This window comes from Bactrocera latifrons, unplaced genomic scaffold, assembly GCF_001853355.1.
Source record: "Bactrocera latifrons isolate USDA-ARS-PBARC rearing strain unplaced genomic scaffold, ASM185335v1 scaffold_245, whole genome shotgun sequence".
In the NCBI taxonomy this organism is placed as follows: Eukaryota; Metazoa; Arthropoda; class Insecta; order Diptera; family Tephritidae; genus Bactrocera; species Bactrocera latifrons.
The window spans coordinates 148,429-170,948 of NW_017536019.1; the positions used below are offsets into that span (position 1 = coordinate 148,429).

At 38.3% G+C, this 22,520-nt stretch overlaps 4 protein-coding genes across 6 annotated transcripts in view; 2 read left to right on the forward strand and 2 right to left on the reverse strand.

Moving 5' to 3' along the window:
• LOC108969250 (protein serrate) overlaps positions 1-12,644 on the forward strand; it is an 88,047-nt gene extending 75,403 nt beyond the window's left edge. For 2 of the 3 annotated variants that reach the window (XM_018933852.1, XM_018933850.1), the window contains 6 exons: positions 3,877-4,024; positions 4,145-4,270; positions 5,621-5,716; positions 9,823-10,194; positions 10,364-10,959; positions 11,033-11,836. In XM_018933852.1, the coding sequence (XP_018789397.1) occupies positions 3,877-4,024; positions 4,145-4,270; positions 5,621-5,716; positions 9,823-10,194; positions 10,364-10,959; positions 11,033-11,836 (2,142 nt within the window). Of the gene's footprint in view, positions 1-3,876; positions 4,025-4,144; positions 4,271-5,620; positions 5,717-9,822; positions 10,195-10,363; positions 10,960-11,032 lie in introns of all 3 variants that reach the window. The other variant, XM_018933851.1, reaches the window with a different exon arrangement.
• A 742-nt stretch (positions 12,645-13,386) lies between these two features.
• LOC108969235 (serine palmitoyltransferase small subunit A) lies at positions 13,387-14,739 on the forward strand. Its single transcript, XM_018933828.1, has 2 exons — positions 13,387-13,684; positions 14,266-14,739. Exons 1-2 carry the CDS (start codon positions 13,552-13,554, stop codon positions 14,427-14,429), a joined length of 297 nt encoding a protein of 98 aa, XP_018789373.1. The 5' UTR covers positions 13,387-13,551; the 3' UTR covers positions 14,430-14,739.
• A 228-nt stretch (positions 14,740-14,967) lies between these two features.
• Positions 14,968-17,593, reverse strand: LOC108969234 (pickpocket protein 11). Its single transcript, XM_018933827.1, has 8 exons — positions 17,562-17,593; positions 17,371-17,484; positions 17,089-17,305; positions 16,898-17,028; positions 16,016-16,404; positions 15,809-15,959; positions 15,617-15,723; positions 14,968-15,528 (listed from the first exon to the last, which is right to left on the reverse strand). Exons 1-8 carry the CDS (start codon positions 17,591-17,593, stop codon positions 15,413-15,415), a joined length of 1,257 nt encoding a protein of 418 aa, XP_018789372.1. The 3' UTR covers positions 14,968-15,412.
• Positions 17,594-19,492: 1,899 nt separating this feature from the next.
• LOC108969233 (serine protease easter-like) overlaps positions 19,493-22,520 on the reverse strand; it is a 6,999-nt gene continuing 3,971 nt past the window's right edge. Inside the window, exons 3-5 of the mRNA XM_018933825.1 lie at positions 20,448-20,755; positions 20,191-20,384; positions 19,493-20,125 (exon numbers count right to left, since the gene is read on the reverse strand). Of these exons, the coding sequence (XP_018789370.1) occupies positions 19,701-20,125; positions 20,191-20,384; positions 20,448-20,755 (927 nt within the window). The 3' untranslated portion in view covers positions 19,493-19,700. The remainder of the gene's footprint in view (positions 20,126-20,190; positions 20,385-20,447; positions 20,756-22,520) is intronic.

The following is a 22,520-nucleotide window of genomic DNA, read 5'->3' on the forward strand; positions in this document are numbered from 1 at the left end:
CTTACAAAATATTTTTTTTTCTTAATAATAATAATAATCATCTTACATTCTTTTTTTTTCAAATTACTTGCCTTTCGCTTGTAAGTAATTTACCTATCAACACTTTAAACAAACAAAGCCCTAATGAAGTACTCAAATCGAAGTAATGCCATTCCTAAGAGCCAAAAGCGCAGCAKGGGGCGCCAAGCACATCCACAACGGCATTCTTTCTTTTTACTGTAATCTTTAATAATTCATTGAACACAGCAAAAAGGCATATTTCAAATGCTTGACTATACTTTGTTGCGCGATTTGTCTTCAAGCTCCTCTGAACTCACCATTGTGTGGCTGGACTTAAGCAAATTAATGCGTTTTGAGTCCAATATATGAGTCACTTGGTTGCCTACAATTGTGGCGGATTAAGGTCCGCGGGAATTCGAATATCGAAATCTATTGGTTTCTCAATAAGTATGAAAATTCTAGATTTGTGAAGAGCCTTAAAGCAATGCATTTTCATAGCTGTGTGAAGTTATTTAMAGTTTTCGTGTYTAGAGAAGCACATTCGGCGCACATTGCGGCAGAATGCTTTTCCTTTTCCATAAGCCACAACACCATTTTTACAACTACCATGAGTGTTCTGAGCTATTATCRAACGCTKCTTGCCGCATCAAAGTATCGAATGACAGTGAAAATCTTTTATTTCCCTCGCATTTCGGCTAGTTATGTATTCCGTTTTGCCTTGCTTTCGTTTTTTTCTAATCAAAGACACTTACACACACACACATTTGTAAAAGGTTCAAGCCAACGTTTTGAGCTCCCCAGCACTGGGTCGACTAGGTGTTGCGGATCAATGGCAAACAACGGTTTCTCCGCTGTGTCTTCGATTGGCGCAGGTAGCGCCGAAAGCGGAACAGCGGCAGCCCCAACACTGCCACACGACGCAGACTCCTCGCCGCGCTCTGGGTCGGCGCACATTCAACTCCTCATACTTGTGCGCCTGTGTGTGTATGTGTATGTGGTGTGTCTGTCATATGAATTCGATGCTTTAATGCCTTTTAACACTAATCGCATTACGAGCAATCAATTGTGATGAGAATATAAAAATATATAAAACACATGAACGAGTAACGAATACACTCGGCCTGAGTATGGCGAATCAGCCAGCCAAATAATCAACTCCAATGAAAAAAATCGACAAACACAACAACAACAAAGTAGCAGCAAAAACAAGAGTACACGATGGCATGAAATATTTGTGGCAAGTTTTTTGGGATTTTCTCACGTGTTCGTTACTCGCAGGCAGCTAGCATTGTTGCTAGTGTTGTTGCTAGAAAAGTTTAAACTCACTCGTATTTGTTGTATTGTATAAACGGTATAAATTTGTGCTGCTTTTGGTATTTGTTTTCTGCTTTTTTTATTATTATTTTCTGGTTTCTTTATTTTGTTTTTGTTGTGTTTCGTTTGTTAACCGAATTTTAAACTAAAACTCATCATTTTCGGGGTGTTAATGAAATGTGGAGATTTATGCGCATTGAAAGCGGTTTTATGTTTGTCTGATGAACTGGGTCGTCCGGGATTATGGCGGCTTGGCTGGGCAGCTAGGATGGCCGCCGCAACGGTCGTGGCTCCAGCAGGAAATGAGTATAAATTTTTTAGTTAATGAAAAATACKTCATTAGCCAGCGAAGTGTGTGTGTGCGTGCATGCAGTTGCTTGGTATTGGTTTGTTTAAGCTGCATACATAAGGATACACATCGATACATGTGTTTCATGTGTTTATGTAAATTGATCTTGAGTTAAAGCGGCCTAAATGAAGTTAAGGAATGAGGCACCGCAGCGCTTGCGTTTTGCTGCTGATTTCTGCGGGGCGTTCTCGCATTTAAATGAGCGTTGCATTAGTGAATGAACACGATTTTGCGAGTCGGTCTGCTATTAGTCATAGCAGGTCAGGTGATTTCACTGCGAGTTCGACTTTAATATTTATAGAAATTTTGTAATAAATTGATTTTTATGATGATTGTGTGGATTTTTCTCATCATATCGATAGCATTTGTTAGTTAAGCTACTATTTACATATTTACTGCACAAGTTGTAGATAGGTGCTGCTTTAAGCCGAATTGAAAGTATCTAAAAGCATGACTTGTTTAGAAGTATTTAACTGAGTGTGTTATTTTCACTTATGAATTTCAAAATTTGTTTAATATTCATGTATATTTTAAAATATTCGAATACCAAATTTGAAGCTAGTTCGAAAAATAGTCTCGGAGATATGAGAATATTTGTAGGAATTATTTGTAATAGGCTGCCAAAACTTTACCAAAGATTGTAGAAAAAAATTCTCCGAAACGCCTATACGACTTCAAAGCAACATGATTTTTGATAATAATTTCCTTTTTCTTAGCCTCTTTAGAGATTACATGTAAAAACAAAAAACCCTTCTAGTGGATATAACCTTTTAAAAGCTGTTGAGAACTTTACTTTTAATGCATAACCAAAGACAAAARATACATAAATGAGAAATAATATTGTAATTGGGTTTTTCAATAAGAGGRCTAAAAAAATCATAAAACAAAATGGGTTTGGGATATCAATGAAATTCTTTACTTCTATACATCTGCATTCGAAACCCTTATGTATGGAACTCGATTTCTTTTGCATGACCACCGCGGGCACGCTTGCAGAAATCCAGACACTGAACCTAATTTACGACGCTTTTCAAGCATAAATCGACTGATACCGCTGCAATTTCACTTTCGGTTGTCTTACGAAGTCCATCAATCATCGCTAGACTTGACGTTGCCTCACAGGAAATAGCCTAACGGCGTCAAATCACATGACCGAGCCGGCCATTTCGTGAGATAACACGTTCACAAAACTGGGTTTTCAATAAATCGATTGTGACATTCGCAGTGTRACTTGTGACRCCGTCCTGTTAGAATCACATATTGTAAAAGTCCATATCATGCTATACGGGCCAGAAATTCGGTTATCATTGAGCGGTAGCGATTCCCATTAACAGWAACGTGCCGGTCTTKATCATCAGCCCATAAATCGCACCAAACCGTAATTTTTTCGGGATCTGTGGTGACTAATATCTTGCGTAAATTGGATCTTGTAAAGATGTAGAGCAAGATCTTTTCGCAAAATTCTCCACAACAACGTGACAGAGATTCCCAACGTTTGGGCACGACGTATGAGCGACTGATTTGGGTCTTCCTCAATTGATGCGTTAGCGGCAGCAATATTATCGACAMCACGGGCACTTTTTTATSTCACTGSCAYGGRAATATTTTGTACCGTGCCTTCGAACTCAAGTTTTTCCACTACACGTTTTTTTGTTGATGTGACAGGACGATTATGGCGACCATACATTGGATGTAGCGCTCTTAAAGTTGAAGCGACTGATTTCGAATTTCAGTAGTAAATTTTAATAATTTCGAACTGTCATTGATTAGTATATCTTTCCATGATGAAATAGCAAATTGTACTGAAGGGAAATGTCAAAAGAGCAGGAAAAAATATGGTGAAGCTTTGCTGCACTCTACTATTGTAGAGTTCCTATAGAAAACCCCTTTATTTGGCATTTCATTTTCATTCACCGAGTATTTGGAGAAAAAATGTATATTATCTCTCTTTAATTTTACCTTCGGTTGAACATTACTCATTAATGCACGAAATTAAATTCTGAAATTAGGAATCTGGTATACATATAGACATGATCAAGTTTTCTTACAAAAAGAGCTTAGCTCTTCTGCTTGTTTTCAACAATGAAAGAAAACTACATGTTAATAAAAATACATTGATTGCTTATAATTGTCCCAAATTAGTATTCAATGAATATATTAAAAATAAGCATTTTACAACATYTAAAGCAATAATTATCCAACCTTACTTACAGGAGGCCAAAGATCACTGCACACCCTCGCCATGCCTGCAAGGCCGTTGCCTTAACACACCCGGCAGCTACTATTGCCACTGTCCGCCCGATCGCGCGGGAAAGCATTGCGAGCAAATACGCCCACTCTGCTCCCAACCGCCCTGCAACGGTAAGAAAAATGCCAATACCAAAAAAAAAAAACAAAAAACACAAAAAAAAATGAACATTTGCATACAAAATTATTAACAACAATTATCGATATTAATCAATTTTGTAATTTCGCCCGCAGAGGGCTGCTTCGCCAACGCCACAATGAACGCGCTGCCGTGCAGCGGACACGGCACTTGCGAGATCGGCGACGTGGGCACATTCTGCAAATGCCATGTGGGCTATACGGGCACCTTCTGTGAGCACAGTAAGTAGAAMGATTTCAATTACAGCAACAARAACAAGCACAAAGTAAACGGCAACATTTGTACAGAASTTTTGCATAAATGAAAGACTCAAGCAGCGAWCTTTATGAGYAGTTTGCGCCATTGCTATTTTTACACGCAAAATCGTAAATCCATAATTAGCTGCACAGCTAATAGTTTGCTGAACTCAAACAGATATAAAATTAATCATTATTGAATCATAATAAAAGCACGTCCGAGAAAAAACGGCAACAGAGACATTAACAAAATACTTTCCCACCATTTAAGCGCTTGTGTGCTGTGAATGTAAGCGATCGCGCGCTGAGCTAACTGGCTGGCTGATTGAAGAATGAATTCGACGAAARGCTGGATGTGTTCAGAACTTTAGTGAAGCAATAAAACTGGATATAAACCGAAGACAGCTGAGGTGTAATCAAACACGGTAGACGGCGCGGAAGCCCGGCCTAGAACAATGAGAAGCGCTTTATTTGAATGCAGCACTTCGCTGGAAAGCATCTGCACCTTCGTGAGTTAATAAATCAACAGAGTTGCTGACTGCAGTAGACTGCAATAGCACAGTGCATGCRAAAGATGCAACACTTTGCAGCAGCACACATTTTCAGCGGCTCATTGAGGGACTGATGAATAGAAGAGTAGCAAATATGCTATAGAAATCGATACAGAMTTTCAAATGGAGGAGCGATGTGTACATATGTGCGAACGCATGTGCAATACCACGATGCTGCGATTTCGTTTTAGGCAGTGCTGCGATTTAGCCGAAATGAGCGCTTTTAACACGCGAAACGCAAGCGAAGGCAAATGCAAATATGCTTGTGTGTGTATTTGGGGCACAAAAATGTTAATTAAAATTTCCAAGATTCATTTCGCCAGCTCAACGCAAGCCACTAAATGAGTCAGCAGAGCGCTGATGAAGGYAAAAAGTAGGCGGCGTTGGTGTGGGGCAAGCTATCTGACAAAGTCGACGGCGCGACTGACGTGGCACAGGATAACAACGCACAACAACGGGCAATGTCACTGCCGAGAGCCGAATGCCGAACGCCGAAGAAGATGTTGCATGTTGACTAAATGCCGCTGCTATGCCACCACCACCAGCGCTGTATTGCTGCCACAAACCCAATTAACTCACCAGCGTGAATACTTTGCAACARCACCGCAGCTTTTACTCTTTTGCTACATTTCGCAATTTCCATCGCTTAATTTCGAACGAACGTGGTGCCGTCTGGTGTCCTTGCTTGTCTCGTTGTTTACATACGTGTCTTATTGTCTTTTTTTAGGTGTTTTTGCTGYACAACTGATGTTCTTGTTTTGTCTGCTCTTCTTTCTGCTTGCAGATCTAAATGAGTGCTCGCCAAATCCTTGTCGAAACGGTGGAATTTGCCTGGACGGCGACGGTGACTTCACATGTGAATGCATTTCTGGTTGGACAGGTAAGCAAATAAACAAGCCAGCGTTGAGTAGGCGGTGTKGGAGGGGAGATGAGGGAGAGTTGAAACTTTACTTCGAAGTGGTGGCATTAATGAGCTGGCATTCGCGAGAAATGCACTTTTTAGTTTTGTTGTGTATACGTGTCGCTGGCGTGTCTGTGGCAAGTGTAAGTCAATGGAAAAGCATTGGAGCTGTCTCTTATACACATCTAGATGTGTATAAGTTTGTTGTGTATAAGTGTCGCTGGCGTGTCTGTGGCAAGTGTAAGTCAATGGAAAAGCATTGGAGTTCCAACGCAGTAAGAGGAATGCCTCACTTTTAATTATCGCCTAAACTCTCAGTTCGATCGAAGTAAAAACCTATTAATTTCTCATATTCGCTCGCTTCGTGTGGGTGTCGGCACTTGCGCTTGAAGAGTTAGGCGACAACATTGGCTGGAGCATATCGAAGGTTTGATTAATTGAAAGTGAAAGGTCCCCTTTATAATATAATATATTTGTGTCACACGCGATTGCTTGCATAATTAGGCGACGGTTATGCTCTAGCGAATTTGCCATTTTGCTATAAGTATGATAAATGAATGTTTGAAATAACTGTATTTTAACTGAGCTTTGCCAGAGAACGCTCTAAAATCGATTATGCAAATGATCCAGATTATGCGCAGTGATCAACGCGTTCACGCTTAATTAATTAGYAACAGTTGTGGGAAATAATTTGAATTAATATGTTTGCTAATKTATATTGAAGCCATGAGCGGCTAAAGGTTATACATTTCAGTTCCAAGTATGAGTGCAAAACTTTTTATTAATGACATTGAATAAAAGTTGATATTTTTTAAAACATTATTGACACTAAGTGCTGATGTGAGCAAAGATTTTAAAAATAGTTAGTTTAGTAGAGGATTATGATGACTCTGTTATCCCTTTCCTTTGAAAAGATTGACTCGCTGTAACAACTAGCCTTCAACGGGCGGCACTCATCACTCATGTGTGGTGGACTACTGGATATCTATTGCAACCAAGGCCATTTTGCACATAGTGCCCGTAGACWTCGCCGGAAGGTGTATGGCTGCAAAAGTTGATGTCAGACTCAAAGAATTTTGCTTCTTAAAAGAACACGTATCTGAATACTCGGATATTCTCRCACACTTTAACTKCATGCCAGATCACTGGATCATGGAATTGCCAAACCGCACTCTGGCGGTTCGTTCTCTGCCCATAAACGGATGAAAGTGTTATGGATGTGGGTGGGAAGAAGCCGTTAGAGAGAGGGACAGTGAGTTTCTTTACGGATGGGTTTACTTTGGGATAAGACAAAACCGCAGTTAATTGGAAAGCTGATGAGCTAGCAAGGAAAATATCCTAGAACGGCTGTCGGTAGAATGGGACCGTGTCTGTGCTCTCTTGTGTTTTACTACTTGATAGCTGGGCTTCGCAGAAGCTTGGCAAATTGTTTTATTGGCGTTYATACAGTAAGGCTGGGAATCTTACCTAACACCATCTGCAGAAGTTGTATGGAAGAAGATCARGTAGAAGCAACTGAAAACTTCCTTCTTGGCTGTCGGTTGTCGGCTGTTGGTAGGTCAAGGTTCAAACACTTGGGAGCGCATACCTTCAGACATCCCACCGAACTCTTGGAAGTGGAAACTAAACGCCTGGGCAAATTTKTATTGGCTCCTATGCATTTTGCTAATTTGTAAGTTCGAACATTGGAGTTCTGCTTTCCTACGGATTTTATGGACTATCGTGCCCCAATTTCCCACACACTCTTATAAGCTTTCGCTGGGATTGCCTTCGGTGTCCTCAGCGAACTTTGATTTTTTCAGTTTGGCCCATTTCACCCCATTCGTCAGATGGTTTGACAATTACGACGTCATATTTATAAGCCAAAGACGCGTCAAGTAATGATGTGTCTCTTTTGCGCCTCTATTCGTCGTCGGTTTTGGCAAAGATTTACGTCTTTGTAGTCCAGTCATTATAGTAAGTTCACCTCRGARTTCGAGATATCCAGCWGTAAGTCTGTAAGTATTCTTACCTAATTTAAGCTTAAATGACTGGACTATTGGGTACAAGTCTACGGATAACATGATTTCTACCGAAAACATTAACTTAAATGAGTTGACTTAGCCATAAGAGACGTTAACAAACTCATTTCTCTCTTTGATGTCAACACTATGATGTTCAAGCATTATTTCAACAACTTTTGCGAAGTTAGCATTGTTAAATGAGATGGATGGACGACTCGCCTTATCTTGATATAACAGAATACTCAGCCAAAGGGAAGAGATTTCAATTTATTCAAATTCTAGAAAAATTGCACTGTTGTAAAAACGAAAAAAAAAAAATACGGTTAGCCATTAAGGATATGGCTTTGATGTATCTGAATAAATCGGCTTGACTTCCATCTTTGGAGTTGTTTTTTTTTTTTTTTTTTTGCATGAAAGACCCTACCTAGCTAGTATGAACTTTTATATAATCAATTTGTAAAACCCACACGTGGCTAATATTCCATTTAGGGATTTTATCATTAGGAGCCATTCACAATTCGCACTTTTTTTGGCTTTTACACTTTTTGAGTGTTACAGTTCCGTTATACTGAAAAGTCAGTTACTTGTTAATACCAATCGAGTTTAAAAAAAAATCAAAACGAGAAKTTAAATTCATACAGCAAACAATGTTGCGTGCGCCAAACTCCAACCTAATTTCCTAGAGACCCTTTCCATGCCAGCCACTTGCATTTGCACCTTCAGCAGACGCTGTTGTCGATACACACACTACGACACATGCACATATGCTTAAGATTGCGCCGATCGGTATACGATTTTCGACTAAAGTCCTCACCATGCACAAATCCAGCCAAGCGAATAAAAACAAAACAAAAAAAATCCGAAGAAATACAGAAATACAAAATATTTTAATTAAAATTTCCTAATCGTGTGTGAAGTGTTTTTATCTGATGGTGGGATCATTCGCCGCCGGATTCATTTAACCTCATATCGTTTTGTCTCTCAGTCAGTGCATGTGTGTGTGCGTGTGCACGATGGCAACTGTCCGTCCTTAGAGCAATGCGCGTTCGCTTGCTGCTGCTTCGCCCGCACTAACTCCACTCGCCTGCTCCGCATCTCAGCGGCTTGGGAGCGCATGCGCTCACTTACAAATCCGTTGTCTTGTTTGGCTGTGTTAAACTTGAAAGCGAATTAATACGAAACGCAAAGATCGCGTTTCCAATTGCCGTTTCGTGTTCGATGCGCCGCATTGCCTGCTGCTGCTGTTTGGTGTTGGCGGCATTGGCGGCATTGGCGGCCGCTTACCTCCAACTCTCGACAGTTTACAGCCAACAAAAGCGCATCCTTAGTTGCAGCAAGCGCAAGCGGCAGCAAGCAGTAGCGGCGGTGGCAGGATGTGACAGTGAAGTAATAAATTGCATTTCGTTTCTTGTACGCCGATTTGTAGCGCTGATACACATGCATATCGCGACGGACTACGGCGCATGCGTGCATGTTCGTACATTCGKTCGATGCGGTGTTTGCAAATGTTCTGTACCTACAAGTGTATGCCAATTGAGATGGCACCAAATGAGCTGGCCACTGGTCAACTTACGTGCATACAAAGTGCGATGGTGTCGAAAAGTTAGTTAGGCTATAGCCCTGAGAAATAATTTAAAGAATTTGTTCCATTGCCTGCGAACAAGGTAAATTTACACTGGCTGCAAAATAATTTATGCATTATATATTGATCAAGGAGGCGRAGAGCAAGGACTCGCCACTATAAATGGCTACTAGATGTCGTGCATTTAAGTCGGACTATTTGCAGACGGCAATTAACTGTCAATACTTAAGCATGYAAATATATTTGAAATAATTTGGCCTCACAACGGATCATGTTTCGAGTGGCAACAATTTTAACGAGCTAACTTGCTAACTTATGACCAATAAGCTGATCAAATTCGGTATTTCCCACCGCAAATTCGATTATTACCRCGTTAACAGGTTTTAAGGTTCAGAATAGAAACTATAACTTAACATAGTTTGGGCCAGCCGAACTGAATACTCCAAAATTACAGTTGTTTATCGTCAACTGATCTCATTTATTTTACTTCTTCATTACAGGAAAACGTTGCTCGGAACGTGCCAATGAGTGCTATGGCGGTCAGTGTCAAAATGGTGGGACTTGTCTACCTAGTTCCACCGAGAAGGGCCCGCAGTCACACTGCCGTTGTACGCCTGGCTGGCATGGCGTTTTCTGCGATGAGCCCATCGACCAATGTAGCGGTCAACCGTGTCACAATGGCGGTACTTGCGAGTCGGGCACCGGTTGGTTCCGCTGTTTGTGTGCRCAGGGCTTTTCCGGACCGGATTGTCGYATTAATGTGAATGAGTGTTCGCCACAGCCTTGTTTGGGCGGCGCSACTTGTATTGACGGTATTGGTGGCTTTACTTGTATTTGCCCACCGGGTCGACATGGATTGCGTTGTGAGATATGTAGGTGATGTCTCTTATACACATCTAGATGTGTATAAGAGACAGGTATTGGTGGCTTTACTTGTATTTGCCCACCGGGTCGACATGGATTGCGTTGTGAGATATGTAGGTGAAAAGCTGTTGTAAATGGAAACGGAGAGTATCAAAAACATTTGTTTTTTCATTCCAGTGCTTTCTGATCCTAAGTCCGCTTGCGTAAACTCTACMAATACGCTCTCACCCTATCATGCTTTGAATCAGAGCCAAGGCGACTGGCTGGAACTTGCGCTCTCTGGCAGTACCGACGAGTACTGCAATGCCTGTATCTGCGAGAATGGCACATCGCGTTGCACGAATCTCTGGTGCGGCTTACCGAATTGCTTCAAAGTGGATGCTGCTACGAAATCTTCAAATTTGTCCGGCGTATGCAAACAGCACGAAGTGTGTGTACCAACAGTAAACGAGGCGTGCCTATCGCCGCCCTGTGCTGTTCGTGGTGACTGTCGGGCGTTAGAGCCATCGCGTCGTGTAGCTCCGCCTCGCCTGCCCGCCAAGCCGGAGTGCTGGCCAAACCAAGCGGTATTGAATGAGAACTGCGCACGCCTTACTATACTGCTGGATTTGCAACAAGTTGGCGAGGGGTCTTCCGTTGAGGGACTTTGTTCCGTGATACGCTTTCTACTGGCTTCAAAACTGGTGAAATCGCCACTCGACAACAATGACGCCATGCTAATTATAATTTGCGATCTGAAAATGGGCACAAATGACACCATCGAAATGACTGTGGTAAGTACCAGGCTTAAGTGATGTTATGGCAATACTTCAGCAATCTAACTTCATAATTATTTTTACTCTTTAGTCATCAACCATGTTAGCAGATCCGCAATTGCCTATAACAGTCGGCCTACTCGGCGAACTGCTCTCCTCCCGTCAGATTAACAGTTTGCAACGCCGCAAAGAGTTGCGGAATGCTAAATTCGCGCCTTTGGTCTCCATACTAGAGGTCAAAGTAGAAACCGCACTCGTGGCGGAAGGTAATCACAGCAGCCTGCTAATTGGCATTCTTTGCGGTATYTTCATCGTGCTAATAGGTTGTGCCGTATTTATAACACTCATGTGGCGTCAACGGTTACATCCGCGCTCCACTTCGGGCATAAATCTTACACCTTCAATGGATGTCTCGCGTCACGAAGAGGAGAAATCGAACAATCTACAAAATGAAGAAAATCTGCGTCGCTACACAAATCCGCTCAAAGGTTCGACCAGTTCTCTAGGGCGCACCAATGGCATGGAACTTAGCCTCAACCCATCACCAGAACTAGCGACAGTATCATCGCTCGTAGCYGCTTCCACCTCAGCGCTGCATCGCTCACAGCCACTTTATCCGGCCAATTGTGGRGAATCAAATTTCGACTGCGAGCTCGAAGTGAGTGCGACCGGCAGCAGAACCAACGYGACAAGCAAGACTGAACTTCACCACGCACACGTTCAAAAGCGCAATTCGCAAATCTTGCTGCATAAAACACCCAATTCGGATATGAAGAAGAACACCGTCGGTTCGCTAGACAGTCCGCGAAAAGATTTCGGCAAGAGATCAATCAATTGTAAATCAATGCCACCGCCCGCCAACGAAGAATCGGACGTGCTCACCGTGGTGGTGTAGTACATGATMGAAGTGGCCGTAGAGGCGCCATCGTGCATATGAGCCAATGATCTCAGAATATCTACCGAATTAACTWGCAAACTGTAGGTTTAAATAAATATATACCAACTTCTGGAGCCCAACGAAATATGACAACCATGGAAATGGTTATGCGTCAGCCGTCAGGTGTCAGGCGATAGGGGCAACGTCAACAAAGGCAGTTAGAGAGGATGTCCTTAAGCTGGCTAAGCTCTGCTGGTAGTAACAGTAAAATCGTCAACATGCGACCGAAAGATTACTTAATAAATTGTTTACGAACTACGACTGTTTTGAAACATTTTTATGCAAATGAATATTTGACTCGAAASTAGCAATATGCAATAGTTGAAGTTATAAGTAGTATAATTAAATTAAATCACAACTTAAGCTTAGAAGTAAACAAAAGTGTAGTGTTATTGGAAAAAGATCAATATTTATAATAAGCCGTTAGTTTAGTGCATATAATGTTGAGTTTGAAAATCCTACAGTGTGTGATATTAAGAATAATATAATTACAAATAACAAATGAATAGATAATTCTGTAATTCTAACCTATAAATGACGTTTGCATTAAGCTATAATTTAGGAAATATAAAGATTTTTAACAGAAAAAACTATTTATGTTAAGTTGGTTGTAAATATAATTAAACTTACTGAAATAACAATGTGTAAATATTAGTGCTTATAAAAAATATAGTTAAATCAGGACTAAAATATTTAGCACGAACTTAAAAATTMCCACATACATTTTAATAATTTCTAACATTTAAAAATATTTTCATTTGATTTTGTTTAAGTTTTTTCATGCTTCCATATTTAGTTAGGTTTGTTAGTTATATATTGTTTCTCAACTAGGCTGCAATAAAATATTTAATTAGTAGTTATAAGTTTTAGTTAGCCATTATTTATATTGATTATACATTCGTTTTTGTAAATGATGTTTTTGGCATAAGTAATTATTTTTGAATAATTTCTTCCATTTTGTACTGTAGAACTTTTATTACTTTTATAAATAAATTTGTAAAAAGCAATGAATAAAGTAAAATAAAAATATTCTGTATTTCATTAAKCCTGGAACGTCACTCTTATTACGAAAAATCAGAACAAAACAAATAGGAAAAACATGAAAAAACGAATTTCAAATGGCGCATCGCCGTTCTCACGGTGGATGACGAACCAGGGTTAATTATTTTATGATGGACGATTTTGTAGCGGCATAACAATAAAACCTCAAACATTTTCATGTATGAACAAAAGGTTTAATTAATAATTCGGAATAATAAAAACAAAAATAATTTATATGATAATTCAATAATTTATAAAGCAGTTTTTATTTCAAGCAATAATTATTCTAACACCTAAAAAGATATTCAAATATTCCAAAAATTTCCTCAAAACAAAAAATAAATTATTTACCTTAATAACTTCAATATACTCCTTGTCCCTGCTATTTCTCTGTAATTTCTCAACTTAAGATGCATTAAAAATCATTGGGTTATGTGGCAACTCCACAGCTGATAACAACATTTTACGTCAGCTGAATGTTAAAGCAAATTTGCTTGATAAATCTTTGAGCCGAAAAAAAGTAAATAATAAAGTATCAACTACACCAAAGATTGCTGGAAAATATATCGTTTTTATACAAATTAAAAAGAGAAGGTGACCACCGCAGGAATCAACCCATTTAGTCAACTTGAATGTTGGAACAAATATTGAGCAAAGTTGTAGAAATGCTGAAGTTCTTCAAAAACATATTATTGAGTCTTTATATACAATACGAATTGGTTACTTGCATTTATATGTTTGAACCATGGGAAAAGAAGCTAATAAGTAAGTAGTTTTGGTGATTATTAGTTATAAATTACAAATAAAATAGTATTACAAAAGGAAGGAACAAAAATACTAAGCGGAATCAAATACAAGACATAATAAGAGTTATCTAAATGGTTCCCCCTACTTAAATCATTCTTAAAGTGCTTTGTTTAGAAAAGAAAGACAGATTTCTGATAAAAAAAAATGTAGGTAAAACGAGTACCTACAGCATTTGTGAATGAAAAGAAACAGATTAGTAATGAAATATTTGATGAATCATATATCTGAAGTGTAGTGAGAGTGTAGATTTTTTGTACTGCTCCAAGTTTAAACATTACATTAGCCAAGGTGATCGACATAATTAAAGAAAGTTGTGGGATTTAGTCAGCAGAAAGGTGATTGTTTGCGGAATTTGGTTTCTAACACTGGAGAGAAAARAGGTCGAAGTAATGTAAGCCACGTCGGTTAAGTATGTGAGGGTCCACCAGCCCAAAGGTCACTGAGCAAATCTCTACAATTATTTATATAGCAACATTCAAAAATATACCTACAAAGACTTCAACCACTCATAAAATCAATTTTCTTTCTTCTCATTTCAGACAGTTTTGTAATACTCACGCTTGGTTTAGTGATTTTCTCCAGCTTCGTGTATTTGCCATCATATTTTGAAACATTCCTACAATTTGTGTCTCCGTTACCACAAAAAGAAGGCTCAGCATCGTATACACCCATATTGCAAACACAAAAAATGAGTATGAGTTAGGAGAGAATGGGACATGACCGAAATAAAAACGCACAATRTGTATTTGTTAAGTGTAAATTCGCTAATTAGGCCAAAATGTTATTAACAGCATTGATAATTTACAATTTACATTTTAATTCGATGAACTATGCTGTTTAGTTTGATACTTATAGTAGACATAACATTAAGGTGAAAATCGACAGACTATGTGGAACTCAATGAATTTCAAAAATGTTAACGTGTGTAAAGTGATACTTAATAATGTGGTGTTTTAGATGAAATATTTGTAATAAATGCGCATTTAGTGTTAAAATGATTTCCGAAAATTTAATTCGTATACACACAGTTTTAATTATTCATCCTTGTAATAAAATGTTTAAAGACTATATACATATGCATTCAAAAATATTCGAACAGGATTGTGTGTGAAACCAATCTCAGAAAGGTTGTAATCAATCAATTATATAGAAGCCATAAATTAAAGCTCAATAAAATAAATATACTTAAGATGTATTATGTGGTGAATTTATAACAATTTAATTTTCTTACGTTACGAGGCACACTTTGTGTGAAATTAAAAAATCAATTTTATATATTACATGACTTACACTTTTATAAATAACATGCTGACGCAAATCTATAACTCAAATAGTGTTTCAATCTTCGAAAATAYAAACGCTCAGTTCAACAGCTCCATCAGCTTATTTTTGAACGCGTTTGTCTCRWAACAGCACAAATTTGCTGCAGCKATTAGCCAGAAGAAATTTTWAAATTTTTGTAGCAYKTCTCACAAGGTGTGCCCCTTGAGGATATTAATCCGTACACATAGAATTATGGTAGTTTTGTGTATACCTTTTTATGCACCTACTTGTTTGTGAAAGAAAATTAATTTGCATTTTCTTAAAACTTCTAAAATAAATATTGTTGTTAAATAAGCCATTACTTAAAGAAAAAACATTTAATTAGAATATTGCTGTAAAATTTTTTTATGCATAAATGCACTCCTATTTTTTCCTGCCCCATAAACTATTCCAGTTGTACTCTTTGATTAAGAATATTACTTCAATGAGTCGCACAATTGAGGCGTTAAAGAAAAGCCCAGCAATGCCACCAATTAAAACTAGGAAATAAAACATAAATTTAATATACAAATATTTCTGCATATTTTATAAATTCCTGTATACGATATACTTTTTTTATGTACTCACTTAACAAGTCCAGTGGTGTCTTGGTGACCCGTCGAATATAACGCTGTGTTGGTAGATCAATAAGTGCGATATGCACCTGTGTCACCTCCATGCTACTTTCACTGTCGCTACTTTCACTTAAAGAAACATATATTGAATTACTTCGCTATTAAGTTGTTGTTGTATTCATATTTATGTAAGTGTGATACTCACACATCCGGAGAACTGTAAACGATAGTGTATTCAGGTTCTTCGCATGAACTCATACAATCACACGATTTACGCTCCAGTTGTATGTCTTCGTAATACTTTGTGAGACAACTCAAGCCGCGATAATCGCACATGGGCACAGATCCACYTTGCGCTGTAATATGAGTGGTAAGCACATAGAATATTCATTAAGCCTGATATTTGGCTTACCTTTSATTGCGGGTGCTAAAAAATGGCTGSTGCAATTGCAATGATCCAGCTGCGCTTTCAGACCGCAYTCTACAATACAAGTGGAATGGCTATAGAACTCATAGAGACCCACTTCAAGACCCCAATCTGTAGGTTCGTTGCTGAAGCGGCATCGACGCTGATCCAGGGTGAGTTGATACACGCTGGGATGGTTATACACCTCCATGACATTGATGACGATCTCTTTGGTGCTGCCAAGCAACACAGTTTCACGAATCGTACTCTCAAAGTAGGGAAGTGGAATGTCGATGGGCGGATGTATATGGAGCTGAATGTCCGCAGAGGCGTCAAACTTCAATATGCCAGGACCGGTTTCACGACTACTGGCGAAATGCATCTGTGCGCTCTTACTGCAATGGAAAAAAATGAAAAAATATACATACATACATACATATGTGTGTATGTACATATGCACATATATAATATGAAGAACTCGTAATGTAAAATGTATGCGAAAACTTAGTGCTTTAAATTTGCTAACCGAAATTTCATAAGTAAACAATATAAATAAGTAGCGATCATTCAATCAAATATTAGTCATTGCAAATAACATACTTATTATAATATAATATATAAGCAGCGATCATTCAACCAAATGTTATTCATCACATACATATGTACATAAGTGAGCTCAGCACTCACAGCTTGACATTCGTTCTAGCCAACGTCTAATTTCGCAACGAAAATATTAAAGATGAAAGCAACTACAAAATTATCCATTTATTCACATTGTCGCAGTGTATAAGTTATACGGTTGCTTATGTGATTCGCTGCTCTTCAACACCTGGGGAATCGAACAACGCTTATATGTACATACATATGTACGATATAATGTTCACTTACCGTGCCTGATTCGAGTTAAACGCAAAGCAAATGCCATATTCGGTGTGAATTGGCAGAAATTCGTCGCAACAATTGAAGGGTTTGTTTATGTATTTACAATTGAGCAACAACTGTGCGCATTTACCGCGAAACTACAGYAAAAGTCAAGTCAGGTTAATATTTATGCGAAGTAAATTGTTACTCATACGCACCCGTGTCAAGAGCTCGGTGATATTCTGTGGGCAGTTCAAATGATCACATCTATCGCATATGGTGCAGGTGCCACGGAAAAAGACCACTTCACCGACTAAATCGTCCAATTGCAGATCGTGATTCGTGCCGAAATATTGCTCGCTCMTGTCCCAAATTTTCTCGCCATTGTAGATCTCACAAACGGTTATGGCCGGAAAGGAGGTGTTCCAGTTGATGCTTTGAAAAGTAGTGTGTGTGTGTGTGTGTTCATAAAAATTGATACAATATAAATGTATACTTACAAAAGTGTATCCATATTGAAGGATACCGATGAGGCGAAAAAATTATTAAGAAGGCCCACGCAGAGTTTCACCAGAAACGGCAGGGTGTAGTAAGAAGACAGCAGTAGAAATGAACTGCGGAATTAAAATTAAATCATATTATATGCCTTTTTATTATTATTATGATAAATATTTTTCATAATTTTACACACAATTTTAGAATTAAACGCAGCGAAGTCGCCATTATCCATTGTAGTAACTGCCAGTAGGGCTCCGTGTGTATGACACAATTCAAATATGCCTAAAACATTTCGTGCTGCTTTTATGAATATATATTTCCATATATATATATATATATATATATAGTATGTGTAACCGTAAATTGACAAATATGTCATCATTTAGTATTTCATTCATATAAAAGGCTTTGTTTTCATATCCTTTTGTTTGTTCGTCATCTTTTGTTCGGTTATGATTGAAAGTGTTTGATAACGATCCAGGAGTGAACTGATTTATGGACGCACTTTATGTTATTGTTGTGTGTTAAAAGCGACTTTTTAGGTCGAAAATGTGTTTGTGTTCCAGTGGCTTTAGAATATTCCCCGAAACCAATCAAGGATATTACAATTAGAAAAATACTACCACAATTAGGCTAGTATACATATTTAATCGTGGTCAGAAAGTTAAAAAAGCATTTAAGTTCAGAGGAGAGATGAGAAAATACAGACCAATAAATGACAAATCGAAATCGATACAACAACAAGGYTACCAAATTTGAATACGTAAGAAAAGAATACCAGATTTGGTAGGCGCTAAAGTCCCTGCCGATTACGTAGACCCGACTGCTGTTGTAACAATTTGAGATTCGCAATGTGAAGTATAGAATTTRTTGCCTTTGGTTTTAATAAGAAGCAGAATGTTTTATCTTTTCAAGTTTTAAAAAATCCAACGGCGTGAATTGTTAATTTATTTATTGCTTTCGGGCGCTGTTTTCTCATTGTCSTTTAGAGCAAAACTAAAAAAGACGTAAGTTTTATCACGTGTTCGGTGCTGCGGTCGATTTATATGTAATTACATTCGAAATCGGAAGTATTGTTAGTCGACAAAGCCTTTTCGTATTTCTAATCAAACTTCAGGTTATTGTTTTATATTTATRGTAAATTTTAATGAATCAAATATGTATCATTTTAGTCGACCATTTTTCYGCAAGAKACATTATTCCRTCAGTGTAAAAGTTTTCTGGTTTCTGGGCGAAAAACTGCGACATGTTATTTTCACAGGCTTCTCTTGAAGTCGACTTTACTMCATTAAGGGAGTTCTGCATTGACWGAAACAAATGGTAATCCGATGGTGCAAGGTCAGRACTATATGGTGGATRCATCGAAACTTYCCAGCCAARCTCTCCCAGTTTTTGCTAAGTCATCAAAGATGTGTGTGATCTAGCGTTGTTCGGATGGAAGACGAAGCCCTTTCTGTTGATCAGTTCTGGTCGTTTTTTTCGAGTGGTTGCTTCCATCTCATCAGTTGTTGACAGTAAAATGTGGAATTAATAGTTTGATCAGGCGGGAGCAGCTCATAATGGATGATTCCTTTCTAATTGCACCAAACACTCAGCATAACCTTTCGAGGCGTCAATACTGCCTTTGCGACCATTTGTTGATCTTCATAACGCTTGGACGATGATCTTTTCGCACATTATTGTCGTATTTGATCCACATTTCTTCTCCTGTTACCATTCACTTCAGAAATGGTTCGGTTTCACAGACAGTTAATGTGGTACCCAACATTGAGCTTTGTTTTGTAGCCAGCCCTTTTTAAATGGTTCGAAACCGTTTAATGACGATGTTATGGCTGCTTMTGTGCCGGTCCTAGYMAATCTYTTCCATAATRTCATCGACTTTTTCGAGGTGCATCTTTCACATTGAAATTTCCAGAATGGAAGCGAGCGAACCATTGTTTGCTACACGAACTGAAACAGCATCGTCTCCATAAACGCCATTAATTTCATTGGTGGCGTCCTTGGCATTCTTCCAAAAACGAAATACSAAAAGATGTTTTCGACTACCCAATATTTTCCACATATGGTGTAATATATTTAGGTGGCTTTAAAAAATTAAAACGAGTGTATTGTTTAATTTATCGAAAAACTAAGTCTTGTTTATTTTTTTGTAGCTCCAACGTGGAGCTAATTTTAAGGCACTTCATTTTTATGTAACCTAATCTCATTAAGTTTTTATATTCACACAAAGTATAATATATAAATAGGTATTATATAAATTAGAATGAAAAATATGGCTAAAAAGTATTGCTTTCTGAAGATAATACAAGTCTAAACATATGCGCAACTAATATTAATGTTGAGCAATATTTCTGGTTATCCACGGCAAAAAGTGTGCCACATTTGCATAAATACCCGGGGAGTTTCTGTCGCCGCCACACTCCGTGCCACCGAAGGATACAATGCCGTATTGGACATAGCGTAGGGATTTCAGCGGTCCGCTATACGGCGCTAAATAAAAGAGTGGCCCGCCAGAGTCACCTTTGCAAGTGTCGATGCGTCCATCGCCACCGGCGCAGAGATGATTTTCATTGATGGGCGTTCGTCGAAAGATGTTYTGGCATTCGCTGCGAGTTCTAAACGGCACCAAAGCCTTTTGCATGATGTTGGACGTCCTGSTGTTCTCTGTGCCACCCCAACCCGCTATGAAAAARCGTTTATCCAAAGGTATTTCCGCKGCTTCGGGWATKATGGGCAAGCAAATGGGTTTGATGTGTCCTGTAGATGGAAAATATTTMAATTGTGTTTACGTTCTCAAGAGATAATGTTTGTAATTAACTTACTTTGAAATTGCACCGAACGGTTCAGTTTGACCAAAGCGACATCATTGGTTTTGCGTGCATTGTTGAACTCCGGATGGGGAATTGTCCTTTCAACACCGACATCTTCCACTGGCGGCGCGCAAAGTCGCCGTGATTTCACTACAATGCAGTCCTCAGCTTTTGATAAATCATGCTCTCCCAAACGAACACCAATTCTGAGAAGAGACGACAATATATTATATACATATATTCATAAAATGATGGTGTATTCAACTTACATTCTACCTGGCACGCCCACCATGCAATGCGCAGCAGTCAAAACGAAGTTATCTGTTATTAATGATCCACCACATTTGTACGGGTCCTGAGGGGAGTCATAAATCAGAAGCGCCATCCACGGGAATTCATACAGATCGACATCTTCGCCGTGAGATACCCGCTCACCGCCCGCGTTGCCACATTTTTGTTCACGCAATTTATTTAAGCCTRCTGGATCCATTGACCCAGCATTGTTTGTGGAGCCGTCGCCATTTGTTGGCGTAGGCTGGGTTGGAGGCGTGAGATTGTCATCGCAACAGATATGTATCTGAAAGTAATAAATTTGAAGRTATCAGTACGGTTTTATTAAGTAAGAAATATTTCTCATATGTCCGTCGAAATTTCATYCGTAATTCTATAAAGCTTACAAAGTGCTCTAACTATATTCGAGGGCAAGATATTTCCTTTTTTAAGTTTTACAGAAAATTCAGTGATATTTCCGCCCAATAAAGTACCCTTGTGTTAAAAGTGGGTAAAATCGTGTCAGTACTTACAGTACAGTACAGTACAGTATGTATGGTATACGTGCATAATTGTGTTATATGAAGGGGTTTCATGGGCTTACGGGTTTCCAAAAATCRAATTATTGTATTACATTATACTACACCTCTAGAATATTGTTTCTAAGTTCCTTATGCGCTCGAGGCTAGCTAGGCTTAGTGCACAGTCTTAAAACTCGTTACTCTAGAAACTTTGTTTTTGAAGTCGGTTGGCAAGATTTCTCAAGAACTACTCAATCGATCWTCATGAAATTTTACACAGATCTTTGAGATACAATATTTAAGGACTTGGACGAAGGATTGTTTTTCGATTACAAATATTTGAAAAAAAGAAATGTCGAACAATTTTCACTGACATTTTCATATTTTTGYAAAAATGTCTGCCAAAAATACAATTCTCAGTTTTCTTTCTTCGTTCAAGTTCTAAGTTGAGATCTGAACCAAAACACGTATTTTGTCACTTCAGATGATCCTGTGAGGAGTTATCCTTCCCATGCGGACGCATTTTTTTTCGAGGGGTTTAAATATTTTTTCAGAAATTCTTTGTTAATAGTGTATGTTTCTAGCAATAAAAAATGGAAATAAAATACTTAATGTTTTATATGAGAAAAAAAATATTGAAATTTGACTGTATTTTACCCGAGGAAACCCATGTAGCCCCATAATGAAACTCAGGGAGGTAAATATATCTGCTAATAATATTCTCACTAGCCCCATTTACCCCAAAAAGACTTCCCACTTTCCCGTTTCCATCCATTTGCGGTTTCGTCAAATAGTGAGTATTGAATTCTTATGAAATATTATAAACTTTCGACCATAACAGGTAAGTTCTTAACAAAATAACAGGCAAAATTCTCTCCTGTTTTTGTCTGATTTTTTACGCCGAATATCATTTAGCTGTCATAGGTACATTAGCAGAGATCACTTGCTATCTTGTAACGAAAACCACTACATTATATGGTACATGGGGAGTTTTATTGTTAGTCTTCTTTAAGTAAATGTATTTATGTATATATCTTTTACTGAAATTCATTTTATATCAAAATTCAACTGGGATTCACAATGCRCTGGCGGTTAACATATCTTTGGAAGCCCGCAAAAATTTGATTTATTTGTTATATGCGGCTAAATGTTAAAACTGGGCTTGTTTCCATATAAATACACGTATGTATGTTTATTTCTAATGCAAAATACCAGTTACCACAAGCCGATATCTCAGCTTGGAATCTACGTTTCATTCATGAAACAAACAATATTTGCCCAGAGTTCAAAGGCAAGTCAATTGTTACACACGAGCAAGTTCAATCTGCATATGTACATCTTTATAGTATGTATTTATTTTCATAATTTGTCGCTGTTCATTATTTTCATTTTTCGCTTAAACATTTATCGCAACGCAAGTAAACTGGCGAATTTTTTTCGCACTCGCCTGAAACGCACACGCTTAACAAATTAAAGTTAAAACTTAAGAAACATATTCGCATCTCCTTTTGAATTTAATTCAAGTAGAAACGGGTTTTCGGAATTTATATA

Bases quoted from the DNA above. Each gene is read 5' to 3' on its own strand.
- LOC108969235 (XM_018933828.1), top strand. From the start codon at position 13,552: ATGTTGGAACAAATATTGAGCAAAGTTGTAGAAATGCTGAAGTTCTTC. The intron at 13,685-14,265 runs GTAAGTAGTTTT...TTCTCATTTCAG, and splicing joins ATGGGAAAAGAAGCTAATAA to ACAGTTTTGTAATACTCACG.